Source organism: Aricia agestis, chromosome 10, assembly GCF_905147365.1.
Source record: "Aricia agestis chromosome 10, ilAriAges1.1, whole genome shotgun sequence".
Taxonomy (NCBI): Eukaryota; Metazoa; Arthropoda; class Insecta; order Lepidoptera; family Lycaenidae; genus Aricia; species Aricia agestis.
In genome coordinates, this window is record NC_056415.1 from 11,411,127 (window position 1) to 11,434,236 (window position 23,110).

At 35.5% G+C, this 23,110-nt stretch overlaps 2 protein-coding genes across 2 annotated transcripts; one reads left to right on the forward strand and one right to left on the reverse strand.

Moving 5' to 3' along the window:
• The first annotated feature begins 2,084 nt into the window (after window positions 1-2,084).
• Window positions 2,085-15,739, forward strand: LOC121730828. The gene is made up of 5 exons (XM_042120003.1): window positions 2,085-2,183; window positions 10,004-10,897; window positions 14,570-14,645; window positions 14,980-15,124; window positions 15,449-15,739. The coding sequence occupies exons 1-5, from the start codon at window positions 2,148-2,150 to the stop codon at window positions 15,606-15,608; spliced, it is 1,311 nt and encodes a 436-aa protein (XP_041975937.1). The 5' UTR covers window positions 2,085-2,147; the 3' UTR covers window positions 15,609-15,739.
• Window positions 15,740-17,930: 2,191 nt separating this feature from the next.
• LOC121730934 (deoxyribose-phosphate aldolase) lies at window positions 17,931-21,407 on the reverse strand. The gene is made up of 6 exons (XM_042120160.1): window positions 21,293-21,407; window positions 20,953-21,146; window positions 20,147-20,273; window positions 19,621-19,850; window positions 18,907-19,053; window positions 17,931-18,127 (listed from the first exon to the last, which is right to left on the reverse strand). The coding sequence occupies exons 1-6, from the start codon at window positions 21,312-21,314 to the stop codon at window positions 17,945-17,947; spliced, it is 903 nt and encodes a 300-aa protein (XP_041976094.1). The 5' UTR covers window positions 21,315-21,407; the 3' UTR covers window positions 17,931-17,944.
• Between the last annotated feature and the right edge of the window lie 1,703 nt (window positions 21,408-23,110).

Consider the following 23,110-nt stretch of genomic DNA (forward strand, 5'->3'; position numbering starts at 1 on the left):
ATAAGACTTACGACAGTCTTCAATTCATATTGTAGTACTTATTTAAAATATGAACAAATGTGCAACCTACTTTAAAAAGGAGGTTCTATAATCTATGGACTGCATTTCGGCGTGTGCTTGTGTATGGAATGCGAGTGAGAACATTGGAGGTTTCCAATACTTTTGGCTATGTTTATTCTGTTGGATGTGATAAATGCTATGTAGAATAAGTGTAGTTTAAGGAGTATTTATCGTTTAGACTTGCTTAGATAGATATATAATAGAGTAACATAGTTTTTTCGGTTGTCATTTAATCATACAAAACTGCGTTAAATGAGTAGACTTATCGTAATACATTAATCGTATGGAACCTATTTATCTTATAGATGTACCCCCTTACTAATAAACGCTGTATAAGCTTTGAATACAGTGTTTTGTCTTCTTCAATCCAATTAAAAATGTCACTTGTGTGACAGGAACAAAACACTGTATAACTATTCAAAGCTTATACAACGTTTATTAGTAAGGGGGATTATGTTATGTCATCGCCAACTTTGCGATATGTGATCAGAGTCAAGAGTGCAAAACGAATCATTGTTTTCTTCTACCGTCTTCGTACGATATTAGCTATTTTCGTAGCGGCCAAACTAAGTCCTTTACTCGTACTTTTGACAGCTTAATGTAAATTTGAGTTGGAGGATTCCATCGAATTTTGAAGGTATGAAATTTTTAAGAATTTCTTTGTTTTTCAGAATGATTTTCTTATATTTTAGAAACTTTGTAACTTTTATTCGTTTTAGACTATTATTTGTGATACGATTCGATTAGACTTTAATTTTTGATTGAATATACATGTTTAGATGGTAAATTCTATAAGAATTTCGTCGACGAATTCTCTAACTGAATGTTGTCCTGTGTACAGATGTCATTGAAGTCATAATATGTGCATTGTGCATCATACATATTGCATTTTGAATAGTATTGTACCGGCAATATCTAATAAAGAACATAACAAAATGTATACTGTTTTTGTCTACCTACCTCAGGGTCAATTCAGACTGCAACGCGATGAGGCGAGGCGCGGCGCGGCATAAATTTGTATGCATTTGACAGATTTCAATTACGTGAGACGTCTTGCGAATCTGTCAAATCCATATAAAAGAAATGCATCTACGCGTCGCGTTGCGGTCTGAATCAACCCTTAGGGTGAGGCCAAACGAACGTAAACGGCAGGAATTCTGCTGCATTCAGTTTCATAGAATATTCCTACTTCATTCCATACTATTCATTCACACGGGCGTAATTTTGTGAGCCATGATTAGTATGAAACATAATTAACGCGATCGATATTTAACTCACAAAATTACGCTCGTTTGGCTTCACCCTTACTGTAAAAAGTAATAATAAATAATAATTGGCCTGTTATGCCAGTATGCCAAAAGCAAAAAAAAAACAAACCTTATGCAAAAACTACCTTGGGATCTGCATCGTGACTAATTTTTCTTGTGAAGGTTTTTATAGAAATTAATAAAACAGGAAAAATCGATGTAAGTTATTAAGTACGTACGTGAGATTATTATTTGATCTTGTAATTTATAAAAACAAGTCATTATTTTTAATCTACTTATCCAAATAATTTACCGTATCATAAAACGTTAACAGTGATACTGTAAAGAATACGCAATTAATAATTTAAAAACATTTTTTGGATTATAATTTTTAAATACCGTAACAACTAACAACCGTGCGCTCTTAGGTCATAAATTGTACAAAACAAGTAAATTATTGTCAGTAAATTGGTAAATTAGGCATAGTTTACCATTAGTTTGTCAATAGTCTAGCTGCTATCAGAATTAATTATTACTAAAATATCTAATTCACCATCTATTACAGAACTAGTATCTAGTTTAGGTAACCCAAATTATATTTTTCAGCAATTATTAATGGCACCTTGTAACGCGCCAATCGCTCTGATAATTATTATGTGCACCACAAACATTATCTAACGTACAAAACAATGAGATCCAGGCTCCATTTCCTCAGGTGAATTGACCGAGTATAAAACAGAAGCGTGACCGCACTGCGCGCTCATTGCTAAGACCGCCGCCAATCGAGCGGCAAAAAGTGGTGTAAAAAGTTCCGTTGAGAGTGAAAACTTGTGAACCAAGATGCATCATCTTCGCATCGCATCGAATTTATTAATTGTAAGTGATTTTTTTATAGGTGTATGTGAGAAAACCTGATAGGGTGGAGGTGTTGGAATAAAAATTAAGTGGTTTGAAACTAATTAGGTAATAATAATAATATACACGTGCAGTGGGTACCGTGAATCGTATGTGCTTTGGAAAACCTACTTAGAAAAACTCAGGCAATTATTTTAATTAAATCACAAGATTTTATTTTATAATTATATATTCTATTATATACATCTACTAGCTGCCCGGTGAACTTCGTGTCACTTTAAAACCACCCCGGGACTTCTACGAATATTTTAAGACTAAAATCAGCCCAATCCGTCCAGCCGTTTTTGAGTTTTAGCGCGACTAACACATTTGAAAATCCATTTTTATATATATAGATTTAATGTTTTCATGTTCTACATCTCTTTAAAATTGAGCATGAACTAGGTTTAAACAGGACTTATTTTCACAATATTTTCAATGAATAATCTAATAAGCACAAAAGCACTTTTTCGCCGACATCCAAAATAACTGTATTTTAAAAAGATGAAACCGAATTCAAAATTGTATCTCCTTATCTCCAAAACTACTGAACTGATTTTGATGAAACTTGCACTATTCCCTTAGTTGAAAAATACCTTGAACAAAAAAGAATGACTGAAATCGGAATGATAATTCCAGATATATCCGAACACAAACATAAAAACATACATACGTCATACATACATACTTACACTTTTAAAATTTGGCACATTTGTTCAGAAGCTGATATAGACTAACATATTATACGAAAATTGGGCAGCTCTGGGAATATTACATAGGTAGGTACATGCTACATATTGTTACGTGCTAGGGCTCGAGGATTTGGAGAGAAAGACCTGGTGACTCTCTTGAAGACTTTATTAACACTGCACTAAACACTAAGTCTAGGTCACACAAGCACACACTTGGTCACAACACTTAGCACTAAGTCCAAACACTAATCACTAGGTCCAATCACTAAGCACTATCACTGTCCTAGGTCGTAGCCAAGTCGCAGGTTTCACTGGTTCACTCACTATTGATCACTTGTTGTCGCCTCGAAGATCGCTCAGATCGAACTGAATTGCCGGGCCTGCCTGCGGCTTTTTATATGGCGAGACGAATTCCAGAAAGTTCCCGATTCACGTAAACAAGTAAGCAAGTATGGGAATTTTCTAGGAGGCTCGAGCATGTACCACCTAGCGCCAACTAGTTTCGAGTAGGGGATTTATGTGTAGTGTGTCCCCCTGATCAGTTTCGCTGGTTTGCCGCTAGATGGCACCACATGTCCGTATACCGTGTACCGTAACAATATTAGGTACGTGTCGAATTGATAACCTCCTTTTTTGAAGTCGGTTAAAAAAGGAGGAGGTTCTATGTTCGGCTGTGGATATTATTTGTTTAAATGCGTTTCAATTATATTTTCAATCACTCGATTGGTTTTATTGGTTTATAACTACTATAATTGTTAATTAAGTACTTGCATTAATAGGTAAAATATTTTCTTCGTGCGCTTTCCAGCAGTTCCTAAATAATAATCCATATCTACTACTATAGCTACCTAAATTTTAATATCTACCCACACCCACTCTTTGTTTATGTTCTTCATAAGTTGATAATAATATAGATACGTATGGATTTACTAGCTCAGCTAAAATAAAGAAATAATAATAGAGCTAAATAAATCATTTGCTACTTTTCTCGATATAATTTATGCAAAGAACCGCAGAAAGTTTGTACAAACTAGAAAGTTAATTACTTAAGTAGATAATATTTATAACAAAATATATCTTATAAATACTATCTGTAAAACTATGCTATATATGTTACCATGAGGTATTCAAACAAACATTATACCTACTTACTTAAAATTTTGTGACCTGCCTATTTTTTTTACTATACTTACAAACAAAACAAGTGATAATACCTACTTAAAGGTTGTGTATGGGACCTTTCATAGAGTTCGATGTGAAAGTAGCAGCGCTAAAAGAGTAAGTTTTTTAACTTCTGTATAGGAAATAGGAATATTCATGACGCAGGGACGCTTGCCCATACAAATTACAAAATATTGCTCTTTCAGCGCTGCCACTTTCATTATGACTTCTACATACGGAACACAAAAACACCTTAGCTGTGTAACTTTATTATCACTTTTTGTTACACCTTGTAGAACTACTTTAGCAATCTGCGGTACCATAAACAATAAAACCACTGGCTTTCTTGATCTATCGTAAACCATAATAAGGCTATGATAAAGCAATCAATCAATTTCCTTACTAGCTGAATATTATGTAAAAGAGTCCGAGGAAAGTTAATTATAAAGTTATTACGCGCGGTGCCGTAAGCCCGCACCCTGGTGTTACAACATGGGAAGTACATTCACGGTTCTGCATTTGATTCATTTTCTTACACTTTTTCCTAGGACTGATAAGTTTGGATTGAATAACAGAATAAATTATTCATTTTATATTATGCAGGATGTAACGTACACTTCCTAAAGTGTGAAACATAGTAACTTCTACTATGTTTCACCCTGTGCAGCACCCTGTGCATTTATAATAATAGTAACTCCCACACCGATTTCGGTGACGGTGGCCGGTTTCATTGAAATCGGGCCAGTTGCGCGGGTGTAATTTTATAGCGCCCAAGTGTGTGTGCAGTGCACAAGAGCACTCTCTATTCTTTTTACTCTCATTGTAACCCAGTGGGACGGAAGACCGATACGACTGGCGCAGGACCGACTTTTTATCTACTCGAATAACAAAATGGCCAAGCCACCGATTTTGACTAATGTGTAGAGTTTTTAGATTCTCCTCGTGCAGCTGACACATTATAATTTTTATTATCAAATATCCGCGCTTTAGTGTAAAATTAAGGTTTTTAGATTTAAGGCTGAGTATGTAAGGTTGGAAACTTGGCTCTACATGAGATCTCACTACTTTTTGACACGAGTCACGACGAACTATAATATTATGTTCTCATCTTGGCAACATTTTCACATCAAAATGTTTTTGGTGGGATAATTATTATGCCCACCGACGCATGGATCATCTTACTATGTCAGACAATCAGGTGATCAGTCTGCATTGTCCTAACTTGTAAATAACATGTTTCCAACGCGGGATTCAAACTCATGACCTCCTGAGTCGGAGAGAGAGCCACGCTCTAACCACTAGACCACGGAGGTAGTTTGCAGTTATAGCTATTTGCGTAGTAACTTCCTTCTGACTTCTGAGGTAGTAAGTAACGGACCACGTGTTTTGAATAGTTCAAATCAATGTCGTTTTGAATGATAAAAGTAACATTGTAGGTTTTGCAACAGTTTTATCTTATTTAAATTGATTATTGAAGAAATGCAAAATGTTATTATTTCGATGATCGATCCCAAACATAACACAAAATGAAACTAACCTGAAAGTTGAAAACCCTAACGCACCCTAACGCAGTCTAAGGACAAGTCTTTTTTTCAAGTTCAAGTATTTAAAGGCAAGGTGAATGACACTATGAACCGTAATTGGACAAGTTCGAGCGGTTATCGGCGTTATCTCGAAAGAAATTTGTGGCCATGTCGTAGTTCATTAGTTGCACTTTCATTTAGATAACTCTCTCATTTTGAATAGGGAAGGTTAAACATTTTCTAGAAGTTATACAATTTATCTATTTGAAAACTTTATTATAATGGATAGGTAATGCCAGTTCCAAAGATGAAATCTGTGTTGCTAAGTACCTACTCACATACGGTTTTGCTCGATAGTTTTACTCCAAATCGAGCAATAACCACCGTGTGGACCGCCAAAACTAACAGCTCGAAGGCTCGCTTCGAGCCGGCTCGATGGAATTAAATATGTCAAATATGTCATTTCCTTCGATTCGGAGTAAAACTATCGAGCAAAACCGTATGTGACTTCGATCACTAGTATGTGAGTACTGAGTACTTGACAAGATAGCTCGGGCATGTTTGTAAGGCATGGCAGTGTTTGTAAGGGTGTTTCACCTGCTTGTTTTCAACGAAAAGTCGCAATCAAATATCGATTTGAATAAAACTGTAGTATTTGTTGTAGAGTTTGATTCCCATTCTATAAAACTACTTTCTTATGCTTGTTGGCAGTGGCAGTGGCAGGCATTTGGCACGTTATAAAGATGTATGAGACAAGTTCAATAACCCCAAACAACCGAATTCATATTTTTGGTTTCAACTTTCAGCTTTAGCCCTAATTTCACCAAAGACTGTTAAAGTTAACGCTCGAATTAGTATCACGTCACCTCTTTCGTTTTTCTTATGAGTGAAAGAGAAGACATTACATTTTAACAAGCTGTTAACACTAACAGACGTTGGTGAAATTGGGGCTTAGGCCTATACGTCCTATTTATATCGGTCTTGAAGTAAACAGGGAGGTGCAACATCTTTTGAAACATTTTATAAACTTGCCAAGGGTTAATTCCCAAGTCGCCTCTAGCAATCTACTCTATTGCCAAAGACTACGTTGCGATAGGAGTGCATAACATTTTAACGCACCAGCCTCGCCATATAAGGGCATAAAGGCTATGTAGAGTGCATCATAAAAATACCGCCTCTATCTATAACAGTGGTACTCAACCTTTTTTAATATGAGATACAAATTTTTTTATGTCTCAGTGTTGAACCAAACTTTATTAGGGTTTAAAAGCAACGTTCTTTAAAATTAACGATTTAATAGTGGAACACGAGACTTTCACGACGAGTTTGCACTATTCTGCCGGAGGACGTAAATTTCAAAATGGTTTAACATCACGCGGGCCACTGATAAAGTCCCGACGGGCCGCAGGTTGAGTATAGCTCATCTATAACTACTTTCATTTTCATCTCGCGGCTGACTTACTAGGGCATCAAACACATTAGACCTAGGTCTATACGCAGGTGATATAAGGTAAAAACTGAAAGTGGCACAACTAGTATTCTAGGATGCATGTAGAAAGTGTTATCCGTTTTTATATCGCTACGGTCGGTTAGGCTTTTTTGCTGTTACAACTCAGGATGAACGGTTCAAATCGCTCGAAGTATTTTTTCCACTACAATTTTTTTATAATCGTTTTGTCTTTACATAACATAAATTGCTTGTTAGTATCTATTATTATGGCGTGTAAAGAGTTACTTCCTATTGTAGAATCTGAATTCTGAACAAATAACAAACTAGACACTGAGACAGCTAATAGTTTTTAACCGACTTCCAAAAAGGAGGAGGTTATGTGTTCGTCTGTATTTTTTTTTTGTATGTTCCACCATAACTTCGCCGTTTGTGGACCGATTTTCATGATTTTTTTGTTGTTGTACAGGGTTGAATCCGAATTTGGTACCATGTTCATAAAAGTGGTGATCTGATGATGGGATCCATGAGGAATCGAGGGGACTTCTTAAAATTTGTATGAAAACATATGGTGATTTCGATTTTTTCTGAAGCATTCGAGGTAAATGTTACCAAAAAGTAAGACTTCGCACCAGGTTATATCCTGGATCCGACGGTACCGAACAGAATTTTTGAATCCTTATAGATACAGGTTCGGGGATTTCGGCGTTGTTTAAACAACTGAAAGCATAAGCCAACACATCAATTTGATTGATCATCATCATCACAATCATAATTATACCATGGGTCATCACACTAAGACCTAATTGTTGGTACTTTTCATGATATTTACATCGGAGCAGATGTTTTCGATGATTATTTCGATGTTTGTGGACCGATTTTCAAAATTCTCGTATTGTTGTATAGGATATAATCTTAATTTTGTATGACAATTACGAAAGTGGTGAGCTGATGATGGGATCTATGAGCAATCGAGGGAAATCCTTGAAATTTATCAAAACACTCATAGTGGTTAAAATGTTGTTCCTAGTAACTTAAACATATGTTACGAATAAGAGAAATTTCATACGAAGGTGTCTCTTGATCCAAAGGCACTGAACAGAACTCCTGAACCTTTAAAGATGAAAATTTGGAAATTGCAGCATCGCTTAGATAAGTCCAAGCATTTACCACAATTTTGCTTACAGTAATATAATATGGATAGTTAATATTCGTAGTAGTTATCTACGCATAAAGCCTTGTCTTGTAGATAACTAAAAACAGTGAAAGGCCTTTGCCCAGCAGTGGGACAGTATAGGCTATTTAAAAAATCATAAAATAGGGTATCCAGGGCTGAAAAGCAAAATTAAGTTCCTACATTATTAACCAGCATTATACATGATTTTGATAATTATTTTGTTCTTTTAAAGTATATTATTATACCACTTTGGAACTACGGTTACTAAGTTGGCAATTTGATAATGATATCCATGTGTTATATAGGGAGCTCCTCAAATTTTATAAGGAAACATAATAATATAGTGGTTTCCATTTAGTCAGAAGTATTCTAAGCATACGCTACCAAGTAAGATTTTGCCACGGGTATATACCATGGTATTCGAAAGTGCTTAGAGAACTTCTAACTCTTTGGTTTCATTGTTGTTTTAAGAACTGAAAGCATAATAATATGCTACTATGTAATTTTTATTCAACGTATTTCAAGTTTAAGTACTTACAGTTAATAGATGTGATAGTTTCATACGTAAATTATATGACACTTATGTATTTACTATTATATAAATAACTAAAAAGAATGAAATTATTATTTTTTAACAAAAAATTAAAACCGACTTCCAAGGTAAAAACAATAAGAATACCAGCTAATTGAACCATGACTTTAGTCAATGTCAGAATATCTGAAATATTTGGGACTGGTGCCGACTTCAAAGTAATGAAGACTATAATATGTACAGAAATAGTTGGGATTTTGACGAATTCTGGAAAAGGCACTATTAGAGAAAGAATTATTTAATACTTTTTAGTTAATATTCTTATTGTTTTTACCTTGGAAGTCGGTTTTAATTTTTTGTTAAAAAATAATAATAGGTAGTAGTTTTATGTGTGTTTGCTACGGACTTTGACTTTCATAGAACCCTACGTATTTTATTTTTGTATGGCACCATCATTTAAGCCAACAATAGATACTCATACCAAATAACTGAATAAAACGTTTTGAAGAACCTTTAAAAAAAAAACGCACTACGCGACGTAAGTACGTATTGGCGCAAAAACACTTAGGGCCTGTTTCACCACTTTCTAATAAAGCGCCGAATAGGCTGTTCACAACTTTTTTGACAGATTCTCCATACTTGATCTATCAAGATAATTGGTGGATAGCCTATTCGTCGCTTATCAGGAAGTGTAGCAACAGGCCCTTAGCACTGTAATTTTACACTTACATTTACTAACAATTTATTTCTGATCGATCTTTTTCAAATACTAATCACAACGCCTACGATTGCCTCACACTGAACTCTCGGTTTCGTTTCGGAAATGAATTGTGTAGTTTTTTCATCGAGTTTTCGGACGACTGCGGTGGCCCACTTTCCGGCATTACGTGATAGGACGCAACGAGTGTTTGACTGTCAGATATCGTTTATTTTCCGTACCAGTAACCATTCGTATTGACACAATTTCGGCGACGCGTCGGTTAAATAGTGCCGAACGAAATGTCTGCTTTATTGATTTGATTGTTTTTTGCCATATAAATTAATTTCTGAAAACATTTTGGGTATTGATTTCGAACTTCTATTATTGTGCGAACAGAGGAATGTCGGAATAGAGAGAAGAATATCAGAAACCATTGCCTGTTTTAAAAAATAATACTTATAACTTAATATATACTTTATATTTACTTTATTTAAAGTAACAACAACGCACAATATTTCAAAGATTCTTCACTCACGCTACCATGATCTGTATATTATTTTTTTGTTTCAGATTTCATCGATTGCCATATCAGTATTATCAATTAAGGTGCCAGTGGACAACCCTCCAGAACAGGCTGAAGCCACAGACATATTACCCATCAAAGTAGAGGATGAGGGTCCAAAGACCCCAGTGTATTACTTACCTAACGATGGAACCAGTGACTCCTTCCTTATACCGCCTCACCAGCTCGAAGAAATCGAGGTGGCAGCTCCATTGGAGACCCCCGCCACTTATCTACTACCACCAGCTCCAGGGAAGCACATAGACTACTATTATAGAGGAGAGGAGCCCGAACAGACTGACTGGTATCCTATACCTGTGAACAAAAACCCAGAAGCGCAGGCGCCGACGGATAAAAGTGAAGACAGGAGTAGAAATGGAAAGATCCTAAAAGGAGAATTACCTTCGAGGAGTCTCCTTCCACCGACAGCTAATGCACAAAACGATTACATAATCCTAACGCCATCTGTGGAGTTAGAACTGCCTAACGAGAACATAGACAAACCGATGATTCTACAGGAGATACCGAATAAAGTCTTCCATAAAAAGGTGCCACATATTCATCCCAAGATTGTGCCAGCGCCGTATTTCATGCCGAAGCAAAAGTATTACCCGACGAAGTTGTATCCGAAGAAGGTGGTGAAGGAGTTCAGGCCTATACCGATACCTATAAGTCAGTATGCGGAAGGAGTGGACACGGTGCCAATGGCGCGGCCGGTCAAGCCGTTCCGACCAGCTGTAGCAGTGGAGGGACAGTACGAGGGTCTGCAGCCTCCCCAGGACCAGCAAGTGTACTCGTATGAGACTCCTCAGCCTCCTCAAGATAAGCAGGTGTACTCGTACGAGAAGGCTGAGAATCAAAGGAAACTGCAGAGCGAAATCGACGGCTCCGAGGAGCAAAAGGTACAAACATATTTTTTTATAGATAAAATAGGATGCAGTTAAAGGTTATTAATTAATCTGTAACTGAACCGTAATTTTTAGTAAGTATATTATGTTTGTAGCCCCTACAAATAAAATGATCCATGTTGCGTATAGTTACATGATATTCCATTACAGTTCTTCAGTTTTAGTGTCTAAACGATCTATAACTAAAGTCACTTTCTTTTCGTATCAGACAAGAATTTAGTGTCTAAACACACCATGCCGAAGTTCCGCGGCGGAAGTTCGGCATGATTACGTCAGCAATGTCAAACGCATACAATATAACGAGACGTAATTTCGGCATAGTGTATCATCGGTAATTTAAAATACATAATTGCAGGCGGAATCATGCCGAACTGGAAGTTCGGCATGGTGTGTTTAGACACTAAATTCTTGTCTGATACGTAAGAAAAGTGGCTTTAGTTATAGATCGTTTTATTGGTAAAGAAATTATTTTGTAATAAGTTTTTTTCATTAACACAAAGTCATTATATAGACATATTATGAATTTATGACTTTGTGGTAAGTAAAACAGTTTTCTAAACTATTGTAATTTCAATAGGCCTTATTTTTGACCGACTTCCAAAAAGGAGGAGGTAATACGTTCGGCTGTATGTATTTATTTTTATTTTTTTATGTATGTTCAACGATTACTCAGCCGTTTGTAGTCAGATTTACAAAATTCTTTTTGTGTTGTATAGGGTTTGACTCGATTTGGTACCATGTTCATAAAAGTGGTGACCTGATTTATATGGAAACATATGGTGATTTCGATTTTTTCTGAAGTGTTTCAGGCAATACTACCAAAAAGTAAGATTTTGCACCAGGATGTATCCTGGTTCTGAAGCTACCCAACAGAACATTTGAATCCTTATAGATACAAGTTCGAGGATTTTGGCTTTATTTAAACTACTCCAAGCAAAAGCCAATGAATTCTACATTATTTCTGCTAAACATAGGCAACATTTTATTTTAGAAAAAAATGTGTTTCCTAAGATATTTGGGTTTTTCGGACGCCAGGTGTAAAATCAACCAGAAAAGTTACTTATTTTGCGTACGCTGCCGAAACTATAAAAGATAGAACCATAAAATGTTCTAAGTAATTGTAGATCTTATAAATATCTATAAAAAAGTCCGCGACACACTATACTTATCTATGTCGAGTGAGGCACAATAACCATTTTTTTATTTAAAAATCTTGAATTTTTTTGGACTACATTTAAACGCATTTATTTTACTTATGCTATTAATCCTTATGAAAATAAATTATTTCATCACTAAGTACAGTTTATGTAGATAACATTTGGTCCTTGAATGATTAAAATTGGACGTTTAGTTTTGAAATTATAGCGAAATTAAAATATTGAGCGTCACCAAGCGGGGGTTCGCGTGTTGGAGGAAGACAATATGTGCAGCGTGTCAACGCGCAACGATATCAAAATACTAATTCTATGCAGTGTGCACTATATTATGCATCCCTTCGGATGACTGCGTCCGCGTCGTCGATGTCAGTGTTGGAGTCTGTGAATTGATCTGGGAATCATTTTGCTGACCGAGTCTTTCCTGGGTAGGCTTTTTGCAGCCGTAACCGACATCCACGCGGGCGGAGCCGCGGGCGACCGCTAGTAATAATATGTACAACTCTAAGACACAGAATATATATATATTAGTTGTACCAATCTAAGACAACAAGCTATAAGTAATATAGCCTTGTGGTCTCTCATAGGTAACTAAAAAGGGTAAAATTATTATTTTTTAACAAAAAATTTAAACCGACTTCCAAGGTAAAAACAAAAGTAATATTCTTAAAAATAATCTAAAAATAATCAAATAATTCTTATTCCTTATTATAGTGCCGTCTTCAGACTTCGCCTAAACCTCAACTATTTCAGTACCTACTCAATCTTCATGCTTTTGAAGTCGGTACCAGCTTACCTTAATTACAATCCAAAATATATCTTGTTAAGTACTATTTTATAAGCAACCGCCTGTACAAGGTGCTGAGTTTGTATATTGTATACTATACTTGGATGCTAATAAAGTCTTTGAATCTTTGAATCTACCTTAGCGTAAGTTCTATGTCAAGGATCTCGGAACTTTTCCGGGCTGGTAGCGACTTCAAAAGTACGAAGATTGAGTACAGAAATAGTTGAGGTTTAGGCGAAGTCTGAAGACGGCACTATAATAAGGAATAAGAATTATTTGATTCTTTTTAGATTATTTTTAAGAATATTACTTTTGTTTAAATTTTTTGTTAAAAAATAATAATATACTTACTTAAAACCATAAAATTAACAGGCTATAGAGGTCATGGTAAGCAATGTCCGTAACATAATCCGTAAAGTTATAATAAATAAAATTGTTGTAAACATTTGGAAACTTCAAAGCAATATCTGTAACTAAATAGATCGATACGGGTATCTACAGTGTTAATAGCATGACAAAATGTACCTTCAACATTTCGTTTCGCCCAATGAATAGACTGGAAAATAAATAAACACTTCCCAAGGGCAGTAATTTGCTCTGCTTGAAAATAAATATGTTTTAACTGAAATAATTAATCATATCAGGATATCACCAGGTTGATTATGCTTAAACTTAACATTAACCCATCACTCCCCAAGCTTCACCCGGCTGTCGCATAACAATTGAAAATCTAAGGTAAGCCTGTAGAGACATTTTAAAATATAGAAAAAAAAAACTTCATATTTTCCTAATTAAGCTTTGCAGATATTTTATGTTGCACTCAACTAAATAATTTAGTTTAAGTACTTAAAAAAGCAATTTTCTAAATATATTTTCTTTTTCTTAAACTAACTTTACTTACTAACTTTAAAATGGCTGCAGTTTCTGATCCCTAAACGCTAAAATAAAAAAAAAATCGCTCTTATTTTTTTGATTAGTCTTGCCTAATCTAAAAAACCTACAAGGTCTCCATGACGCTCGAGTACCTAATTACACGAATAGCACTCTCCCCTTCTCTACTATATGATGTTTTCATGAAATCAAAGGCGTATTGACTTGTCAAAATATTTCGTTCATTAACATTAATGATTTTTGCCAACTACATTAGAATTTGTTGATTTGTTTAAAATAATAAGGGCGTTTCACCACTTCTTGATAATTGCCGGATAGGCTATCCACAACCATAAAGTTAATATACCTAGCGGAATAGAGAAACAAAGGCCTGAGCAAGAGAGATGTTACTATCAGTAACACTGCGTGGTAAAAAGAGACGTGATACATGACAGCAGCACTCTTTTTTTGACGTCCAGTCGGCACGTGCCGCACGTTGACAATTTAATCTCATAGAAATCATGTTCAATCATGCTTGTGTAAATGTATACGTACACATACTTTTACACACAGATGAAACCAATTTCGGTTACGTTTGACAGCTCGAGATTGTTGCTCTATTCCGCTAGGTATATTAACTGTGTGTCCAAAACTTAACTTTACATATAGAGTACCTATGGAGCATCTGTCAAATAAGTGGTGGATAGCCTATCCGGCACCTTATCAGGAAGTGGTGAAATAGGCCCTAAATAATTATGATGTATTTCGATCTCTAGAGGCCAAAAACACAACTTCAATTCAATTTGCCGGGGCGTCGAATTGTGTACCGTATCTTAATAATCGTTATTTTTTTAGATCATGGCTAACGAAGACTACGAGGATCCTCCGAGGGAGCAGGAGGCTTCGGAAACTAACTTTGGACATCCTGGACGTAGGTATTTTATTACTCAAGAATTGAATTAATCTTATGGGGGATATATTGTATACTAGACAAAGTCCGAAATTAAGTTGTCCCAAATGAGTGATGTCGTTTATTATACGGAAACGGGAAGCCATTTTTTCAGGATTCAAACTATGTTATTTATTCCAACGAGACATATTATAGTGTCTACATAACTAGAATAGAACTAAAATAGTCCAGTCATTCAATATGCATTACATTATTCATAGCAAGCTTATGGTGTCAAAAGTAACACTTAGAAAAGTAGCTTCCGAGGACATGCATTAATGATGCTTGATAACATAATTTTTAAATCGTATTCCAGGTAACGCGTACCCCGCCCCGCTGAAGCAGGCGCCCCCCGTGGCCCCCGCGAAGTACGCCTCTGCTAACGGCGAGCGCACCGAGTTCCGCATGCACGGCATGAAGGGCCCCCACAGCTACCAGTTTGGATACGACACTGGCAAGGGGTAAACCAATAGACCTTCTGCGATATGGATGCATATAAATTTTTCCTCGTCCAAACTTAACAACAAACCTTCAAATCGACCATTGTCAAGGAACAACGGTTGCTTTGGCCATCAATCGTTCATCTAAAAAATCTTCTCAACCGAAACTTACATCTATAGATCTATTTCTATCACCCAGCAAAAACCATAAAATCCGGTAACGATATCTATCTCTTTCTATAGCCCAGTAAGAAGCATTAATTCCAGTAACTATTTCTATCTCTTTCTAACACCCAGCAAAACCATAAAATCCGGTAACTATATCTATCTCTTTCTAACACGCAGTAAAAACCGTCAATTCCGGTACGAAGAGCGAGACAACGACGGCAACGTGAAGGGGCACTACGGCTACGTGGACAAGTTCGGCAAACTGAGGGTAGTCAACTACGACGCCGACCAAAATGGCTTCCGAGCTGAGGCGCCGATTGAGAAGGAATCTCGTTAGAAGAGACTGATTTGGAAGTCGAGAGCAATTTTAAGATGAATGGACGAAATTTGAAAGGGCAATCTGGATGTGTGGACAATATGTACTCAATAATGTATATTCAGAGAAGTAATTGATTCACAGGCAGATTGTTGATATTATATGTAATTTGGTCGAGTTTTGTCAAACCCAGCCGACAGATCACGAATTACATTGAATTAAGAGGATACACCAAGGGCGAGAGAAATTGAAAATAGGTATTTGAAAATGTATTGCTGTCTCACCAATCTCAAGTCTCCCACCGCAGAGCGTGATAGAGACAACACGACAAAAGTTCTAATAAAAGAACAGAAAATCTTCGATTCGTTGTCCGCTGATTTCTTCTCCAAAACTTAACCGATTTAAGTATTTCTATTTCTCATTAAGAATTAAAGCAAGGCTTGAGCTGTGTTCCTATGTTTTATTTTTTTTTGTATATTTTAGCCAGTATTGTTTTCTGGGTGCTTGAACACAGACGAAAATCTAGCCATATTTTTGGGTTTTTGGACGTTGTTATCTTTTTTAATAATAAAATTGTGAAAAAAAAAGAAAACATAGGGACATGCTAATAGTGGCCATAGATATTCAGGAAAAAAATCATAACTCTACCGGCATTATCCAGGGAGGAAACAGGGGACAACGTTTGTATGAAAAAACGGCAGTGTGGACTCCTCTTAATTAAACCGACCAAATGATGTAGGTCCGTCAACTGCCTATGAATCAATTTCTTAGATAGTACTTACAATATCAAAAACGTACATTAGCTGCCAATAGCGTCTTACAGTAAGATAGCGATCTACCAATTATAACTATGGTCCGTCTCATCACTGATCTACCAATAGCGAGTCGCCGTTCAACGAATTTTCGACAAGCGATTTTTAAGTTGTGTCGTGTGGCCTTTACCAAGATATGCTTTGGATATTCAGTTGCTATTATTTACCTTTTAAAGTCAATAACATTCCATGACAATAAGTATACCATGCAGATTGTATGTGCACCGCAGACTCGATCACACAAAAAGTGTCGATCTCCCTTATGATAATTTTTACAAATCTCATAGAAATAACATTTGTTAAAAATTACCATAAAGCTTTGTTAACTTATAATTTGTAACGCATTATTTGTGTTATTAGCATTTTCCGATTTCTAGAAATGACCATCGACCAGCCTACAGCTAGTTTAAATTAAAAAGGAATTTACTCATACTATGTGACCACTTTTTGCCATTTTTCAGCCTTCCTTTCGGAAATATCTATGTTATATTATGTCAAGACTCCTTCATGACATACATAAATATGTATTCGAAACAGGTATATTTCTAAATAGAATACATAGCGTGGGTATGTTCTCTAATAATGAGTAAGATAGAGTAGTACAAAATATGTAATATATAAAAAATATTGTAATTATTTTTGTTGTAAAGGTATAAGTAGTTATTTATGTATGTAATGTTGCCCGATTTAGTATTTTCTAAACATATTTGATAAGCTTATTTAAGTTAAATTATCTATAGAAATAAAAGCGATTTTAAATTATCTTTTTTATTAAAAATAAATGCGTATAAAATATTATATAACTATGGCAAATTGAACAATTTGAGATTTCTAATATAATCCTTTGGTAACAAAAACACTTATCCTTATAACAGAATAAAAATAATATTATATAACAGCTTAAATTTTATGTCATTTTTATATACAATTTTGGGGATATTACCTAATAAGGCTCACTAAATTATGTGTTTAAAGACTTTCAAATTTTGTTTTAAAAATATATGAAACATGTCTGATTGTATTTATGAATATCTTTTAGGTAGCATTTACATGGACAAAAGTCTACCTATCTACTTACTTACCTATTTAACGTCTACGTAAGAGCCAGTCCAGACGGCGCGTTGCGTCGACGCAGCGCTGCCGTTTAACGTATAGCCGGCCACACGGGCGCTGCGTCATCGCAGCGTTATTAATGAAGCAGTCTTAACGTCCCGCTTCGTCTCGGTGGCTGCTGTCCGTCATGTGTGCGTTGCGCGCTGCTGTCGCTACGCAGCGCGCCGTGTGAACACCTTGGTTATTTGTATGTAAAACAAAGCAACGGCAACGCTGCGTCGATGCAACGCGCCGTGTGGACTTGCTCTTAGAATATGAATATAAAGATGTAGAAAAATAATTACTATCAGAGAAATCAATTCAGCGGCAAATGTACATCCCTACATTATTTGATCATGCTATACCACCAGTGTATTGGGCTTTAATAGCCCTACCAAATCATATAGGTCTGCAATCTGTGTATAAACCATATTCGGTAATAGCATAAAGATACTAACATATGGCTTGTAAGGCAAGTTTGTCCAACTCTTTCTCAATTTCCCCCAGTAAGCTCGACGCTCCGATGCGAAACAGTGTCGGACTTAGCCACTCAACGCCCAGCTCTGTGTAGACCAGAACAAGCCAGTTCACAGCGTCCCTAGCCGTTTTGATACCGCCGGCTGGTTTCAGTCCAATCTGAAAATTGACAATAAAAATATGACTATAGGGCACAAAAACAAACATAAAATCTCAACATTTTTATGGAATATGTGGCTCTTTATTTTGATTACAGTGTATAATGGTTTATAATTATGTGTATTAAATAATAAGCTCTGTAACATTTTGTATTTAATTGAAATCATGCAGAAATTTGAACATTGCTATAACAGAATACGTGCGCAAGTGAGACAAGCAGTTATATAACTGCTTGTCTCACTCGCATATATTCTATCTTGATTCGACAAATAATATTTATAAGTAATAATAATAACGTTTAACACCACATACTACAATAATAAATTACATGTTACAATACAATATCTAAAGAAAAATTAAAACATCACAATATATGCAAAAGACACAAAATTATATAAAAAAGAAAATTAAAAGGAATAGGAATAATTCATGAGACAGTAATATGCATAACATAAGGACATAAACTATGGGGACATCCCCATAGTGCATAAGGGTACATTGTTGTCTATTGTCGAAAAGGATACCACTCAGGCTTATTACTGTGGTGTACACCACAGTGCCTGGTGTTACAAATACGCGACAAGAGTGCATTTTTATATTTTCGGTTACAAATAAAAGAGACAGACAGATATTGCTAGGTTATACAAATTTTCAAGTGTTTCCTGACCAGACTGTTACACCAAAAGAATAGTAACTTTTTGCGACAAGTAACAAACAACAAACTTACACCTTTATACCATTATTGTGATAATAAATAGGAAGTACTAAGTATATTTTACCTTTTTGCCAGTCAACTCGTAATAATGTCTTATAGCTCGACACATAACCAGTCCAATTGGTAGAGTTGCATTGACTGCCTCCTTCCCTGTTGATGTCTTTATGAAATCTGCACCAGCATACATAGCTACCATTGAAGCATTGTATACCTGTAAAATGTTTGAGTTTTTTGTTTATCTCATTTTTTTAAAGACTTAAGTGCCAAAATAAATGAGTTTTATTGGAAAATGTGCTTGATAGACAAGGAGAAACCATTAGTGTGCTTTAAATTTACTAAACATGACAGCAGAGGTCAAAAGGTCTGAATATCATCATTATTGTTGAATAATATTATTTTGTTCTTGGCATTCTATAAAAACAGAGATAAAATTATAAAGATAAAGCTGTAAGTTTATTATCTTTTAGTGTAGGGCCATTATCATAATTATTGATTGTTATATTATTTTTGCCTTTTCAAACTTAAGCCACTGAACAGATTTAGACGAAATGAGATATTAGAAGTCCTGTCCTAAATGAGCTACAAATTAATATTTCATACTTTTATTTTTTCAGTCAGTGTCGGCTGACAGAGACAAAACAACCTTAAAATTTAGTAGTTTCGTTATTATGTGAAACAGTCATTGCTAGATTTTTAGGTGTTTATGAGATTATAATAATTATACTCTATAAAAACATATTTATGTTATCATGAGAAATAATAAAAAAGCTTAACTTACATTTTCATAAGTTCCCAGCTCTCCCACTCCCAAAATAACCTTTAAATGTGCTGTACCACATGCTTTCTTCATCTCTATTACCTCTTCATACAACTTGTTCCATTGGCCAGTTAGAACCAAACTACGATCCAAGACAACATCAATTTCAGTAGCCCCTTTTGATACGGCAAACTTAACCTCTTGCAATCTTGTTTCTAGTGGATATAAACCGGATGGGAAACCCGTTGCAACTGGAAACATTATTAAAGGGTTAAATCTACAAATTCTTACTTTGTTTGTTGGAGTCTTGTTTCTGAATTTAGGATTGTAATGATGTAATACCTATTTGGTAGAAGTTAAAAAAATGGACTTTTTTCTAACTAAAATTAGGGACAACTTATTCAATTACCTTACACTAAGGCATCATAAGTATACTGGTGTCATGATACAAAAGTTTGACCAAACTAGCATAGGCCTGTAGTCAAGCATATTGACCACAGAGTACAGGCCTATGCAGAAACTAATATCAGAATCCATTAAAAGTTACCTGAGGCAATTTGAATTTCATCTAATAAGTCCATTCTCTTTATAGCCTGAAAAGCATCCTCCACTCTATTTGGATATACACATACTGCAGCAGTCTTGATACTTTTATTGTTGATTGGGTTTGCTGCCTAAAAAGAAAAATGTCTTACATTAAATAATCGGCCAAGTGCGAGTCGGACTCGCGCACGAAGGGTTATGTACCGGTAGGTATAGAGCGAAAGTAGACAATTTTTTAAATTTTTTGTATGGGCTTCCATACAAAAAATATCCCTTATTATTATTATAATTATTGAAATTACATTATAGAAAAACCTTGAATATTTATAATGTGATATATATCACACTTCATAAGTCTTACACATTGTAAAATTAAATGAAGTGTTTCTGAAATTACTTGCTAGTAAGTAAAGAAATATTTTTTGATATAGTTTTTAATAACAAATTAGGTAAGTATGTATTTTAGATCAAGATTGTATGTATGTGAATGTACGTGTAAGTAAACATAACACGATCCGATACCTTCGCAGGCGGCATGTGTGACTTACCCGCAAATCAGCAGTAAAAAAAGTGTTACAGAAACTTCCAAAACCATGATTGGTTTGGCCGACTAGTTGGCCGATTAGTCGGCTTCTTTGCAGCCGACTAATTGGCTAGTCGGCCGAAGACATGATCGGCACACCTCTAGTTATTTTTCATTTTAATAAGCACTCAGGCTTAAGAATCTGCCTACAGCCTACCACAGAATAGCTGCAAATTCAAAAACTTTGAAGAATGATGATAGTGTTTTGTATTAGTCCAGATGTTTACCTTTATGCACAGTCTTGTTACATTTGACTTTGTATCGTCACCAGAGAGTGTAGTCAGATCAATAACAGATACAGCTTTGAGTAGCCACTCTTTATAAAGTACAGGTTGGGTAACTGTGTTCTTCTTTAGTATCCTCTGAATTTGCGTCTCAATGCTATTTCTGTCTAGGTGCGTGTCAATAAAGGGAACTTGAGCTGAAAGGAAAATGAAAAATAATTATTGTTTCGTTAAGCTAATAGTACTTTCAGTAGGAAGCTGCCTAAACATAATAAGACAGACGTTAGAAAAACCTATACCCTTGCAACGCAATGTACTGTTATCAAAATATATTTAAACTTACCTATACCGCTAGCTTTAACCATTTTGTTTTTTGCTATATAAACAATTAAAAACAAAAAAAATAAAAATATATGTTTCTTTCTACCACGCAAACTGCAAACTTGCAAAGAAACTTTTTCAAAAATAAGTCAAAAATTTTTGACAGGCAGCTGATAGTCAACTGTCATTTGTCAAATGTCAATGTCCCTCTACAGTCTTTTTTTTTTTATGAAATAAGAGGGCAAACGAGCAAACGGGGCACCTGATGGAAAGCAACTTCCGTCGCCCATGGACACTCGCAGCAACAGAAGAGCTGCAGGTGCGTTGCCGGCCTTTTAAGAGGGAATAGGGTAATAGGGGAGGGTAGGGATGAGAAGGGAATTGGGGAGGGTAGGGAAGGGAATAGGGTAGGGGATTGGGCCTCCGGTAAACTCACTCACTCGGCGAAACACAGCCGGTTTTCTGTGAGAACGTGGTGGAATCATTCGTGCCGAAGCATGGCTCTCCCACGTATAAAACTAGTCTACCACTGACCTCTTTATTACACTGTACAGGCGATCACTATCAATAAAATATTCCTATTTGAAAGTCGCCATATTGGCGCTGATTGCTATGTGAAAGCTGTAGTGAGTGAACTTGGAGCTACTATTTTGCAAATGGCGGTTGTCATTTTCTATATAAATTAGTTCACAGTACGCTCACCGCAGCGCTTCAAATCGGCATAAGAAATAGCTGTCATTTTATACGGCATAGCATTGAGGTATACTATAATACTTTATCTATGCTGCATAGCCTGTCCCATTGAGGTACTATAGACTGGAGAGAGCCTTATATCGGTGTATAAGCGTCAAAAGCGTGTAATGTTATGTCCTACTTACTAGGACATAACAAAGGAGTCGGTCTGCATATTTCATGTAATAAAAGTGTTAATAAAGGTTTTTAGTGAACATTTAATGCTAGATATTGTTGAGTTTTGTGGTTCCGCTAAATAATAAACCATAAGAATGGTCAAAGAATGCCTCAAACACGTGAATTTAACATTAAATACGTAAGTTTTGAACGACGTTTTTTGGGCTTTTCAATCGGTATTTCTGTAAGATAAAAATATAATTTATAAGTTTATTCATCCCTTAATCGTGCTATATAAGCCATTAGTGCTAAAAATGTCACATCAATTAAGAATTTAGCTATATAAATTGCATAGCTTTTTACGTGTGTTTACTGATTCTCATCACTTGAACTATAATTACCGATATCATGAACTAATTGACTTTCTTTCCTGTATCATAATGTGATTCGAAATAATCTACAAATAGAAATATTCAAGAAAATAAACGCACACTACTTGTATGAAAATAAGCACAAAATGGCCACGCGATGACGCGGACGGGCTAAGATACAGATGGGTAATGGAAAAAATTCCGAAAGAAAAGAAAAGAAAAAAGAAAAATTTCCAATATATTTTTCCAATTTTTCAAATATTTTTCCAAATTGAAATGTCAACCAAGATTACGTATCCAACAATTCCGTACTCAAAGGGTAAAAACGGGACCCTATTACTGAGACTTCGATGTCTGTCCGTCTGTTCGTCTGTCTCCAGGCTGTAACTCAAGAACGGTAATAGCTAGAGAGTTGAATTTTTTTACAGATTATGTATTTCTGTTGCCGCTATAACAACACACACTATAAACAAAACAAATTAAATATTTAAGGAGGGCTCCCATACAACAAACGTGATTTTTCAAACATTTTTGCAAAGAAAAATAAATAGTTAAAAAACTCTTTAAATGACGGCGCGTAGTTGTACAGTTCGACAAGGCTTTCAAATATGAATATGTCA

What these genes read in the sequence shown, in the direction of transcription:
- LOC121730828 (XM_042120003.1), top strand. Translation starts at nt 2,148, where the DNA reads ATGCATCATCTTCGCATCGCATCGAATTTATTAATT. An exon ending in TCGCATCGAATTTATTAATT is followed by an intron (nt 2,184 to 10,003) that starts GTAAGTGATTTT and finishes TTTTTGTTTCAG; the next exon opens with ATTTCATCGATTGCCATATC. An exon ending in TAACTTTGGACATCCTGGAC is followed by an intron (nt 14,646 to 14,979) that starts GTAGGTATTTTA and finishes ATCGTATTCCAG; the next exon opens with GTAACGCGTACCCCGCCCCG.
- LOC121730934 (XM_042120160.1), bottom strand. Translation starts at nt 21,314, where the DNA reads ATGGTTAAAGCTAGCGGTATAG. An exon ending in TAACAAGACTGTGCATAAAG is followed by an intron (nt 20,274 to 20,952) that starts GTAAACATCTGG and finishes TTTTCTTTTTAG; the next exon opens with GCAGCAAACCCAATCAACAA. An exon ending in TGAAATTCAAATTGCCTCAG is followed by an intron (nt 19,851 to 20,146) that starts GTAACTTTTAAT and finishes TAATGTTTCCAG; the next exon opens with TTGCAACGGGTTTCCCATCC.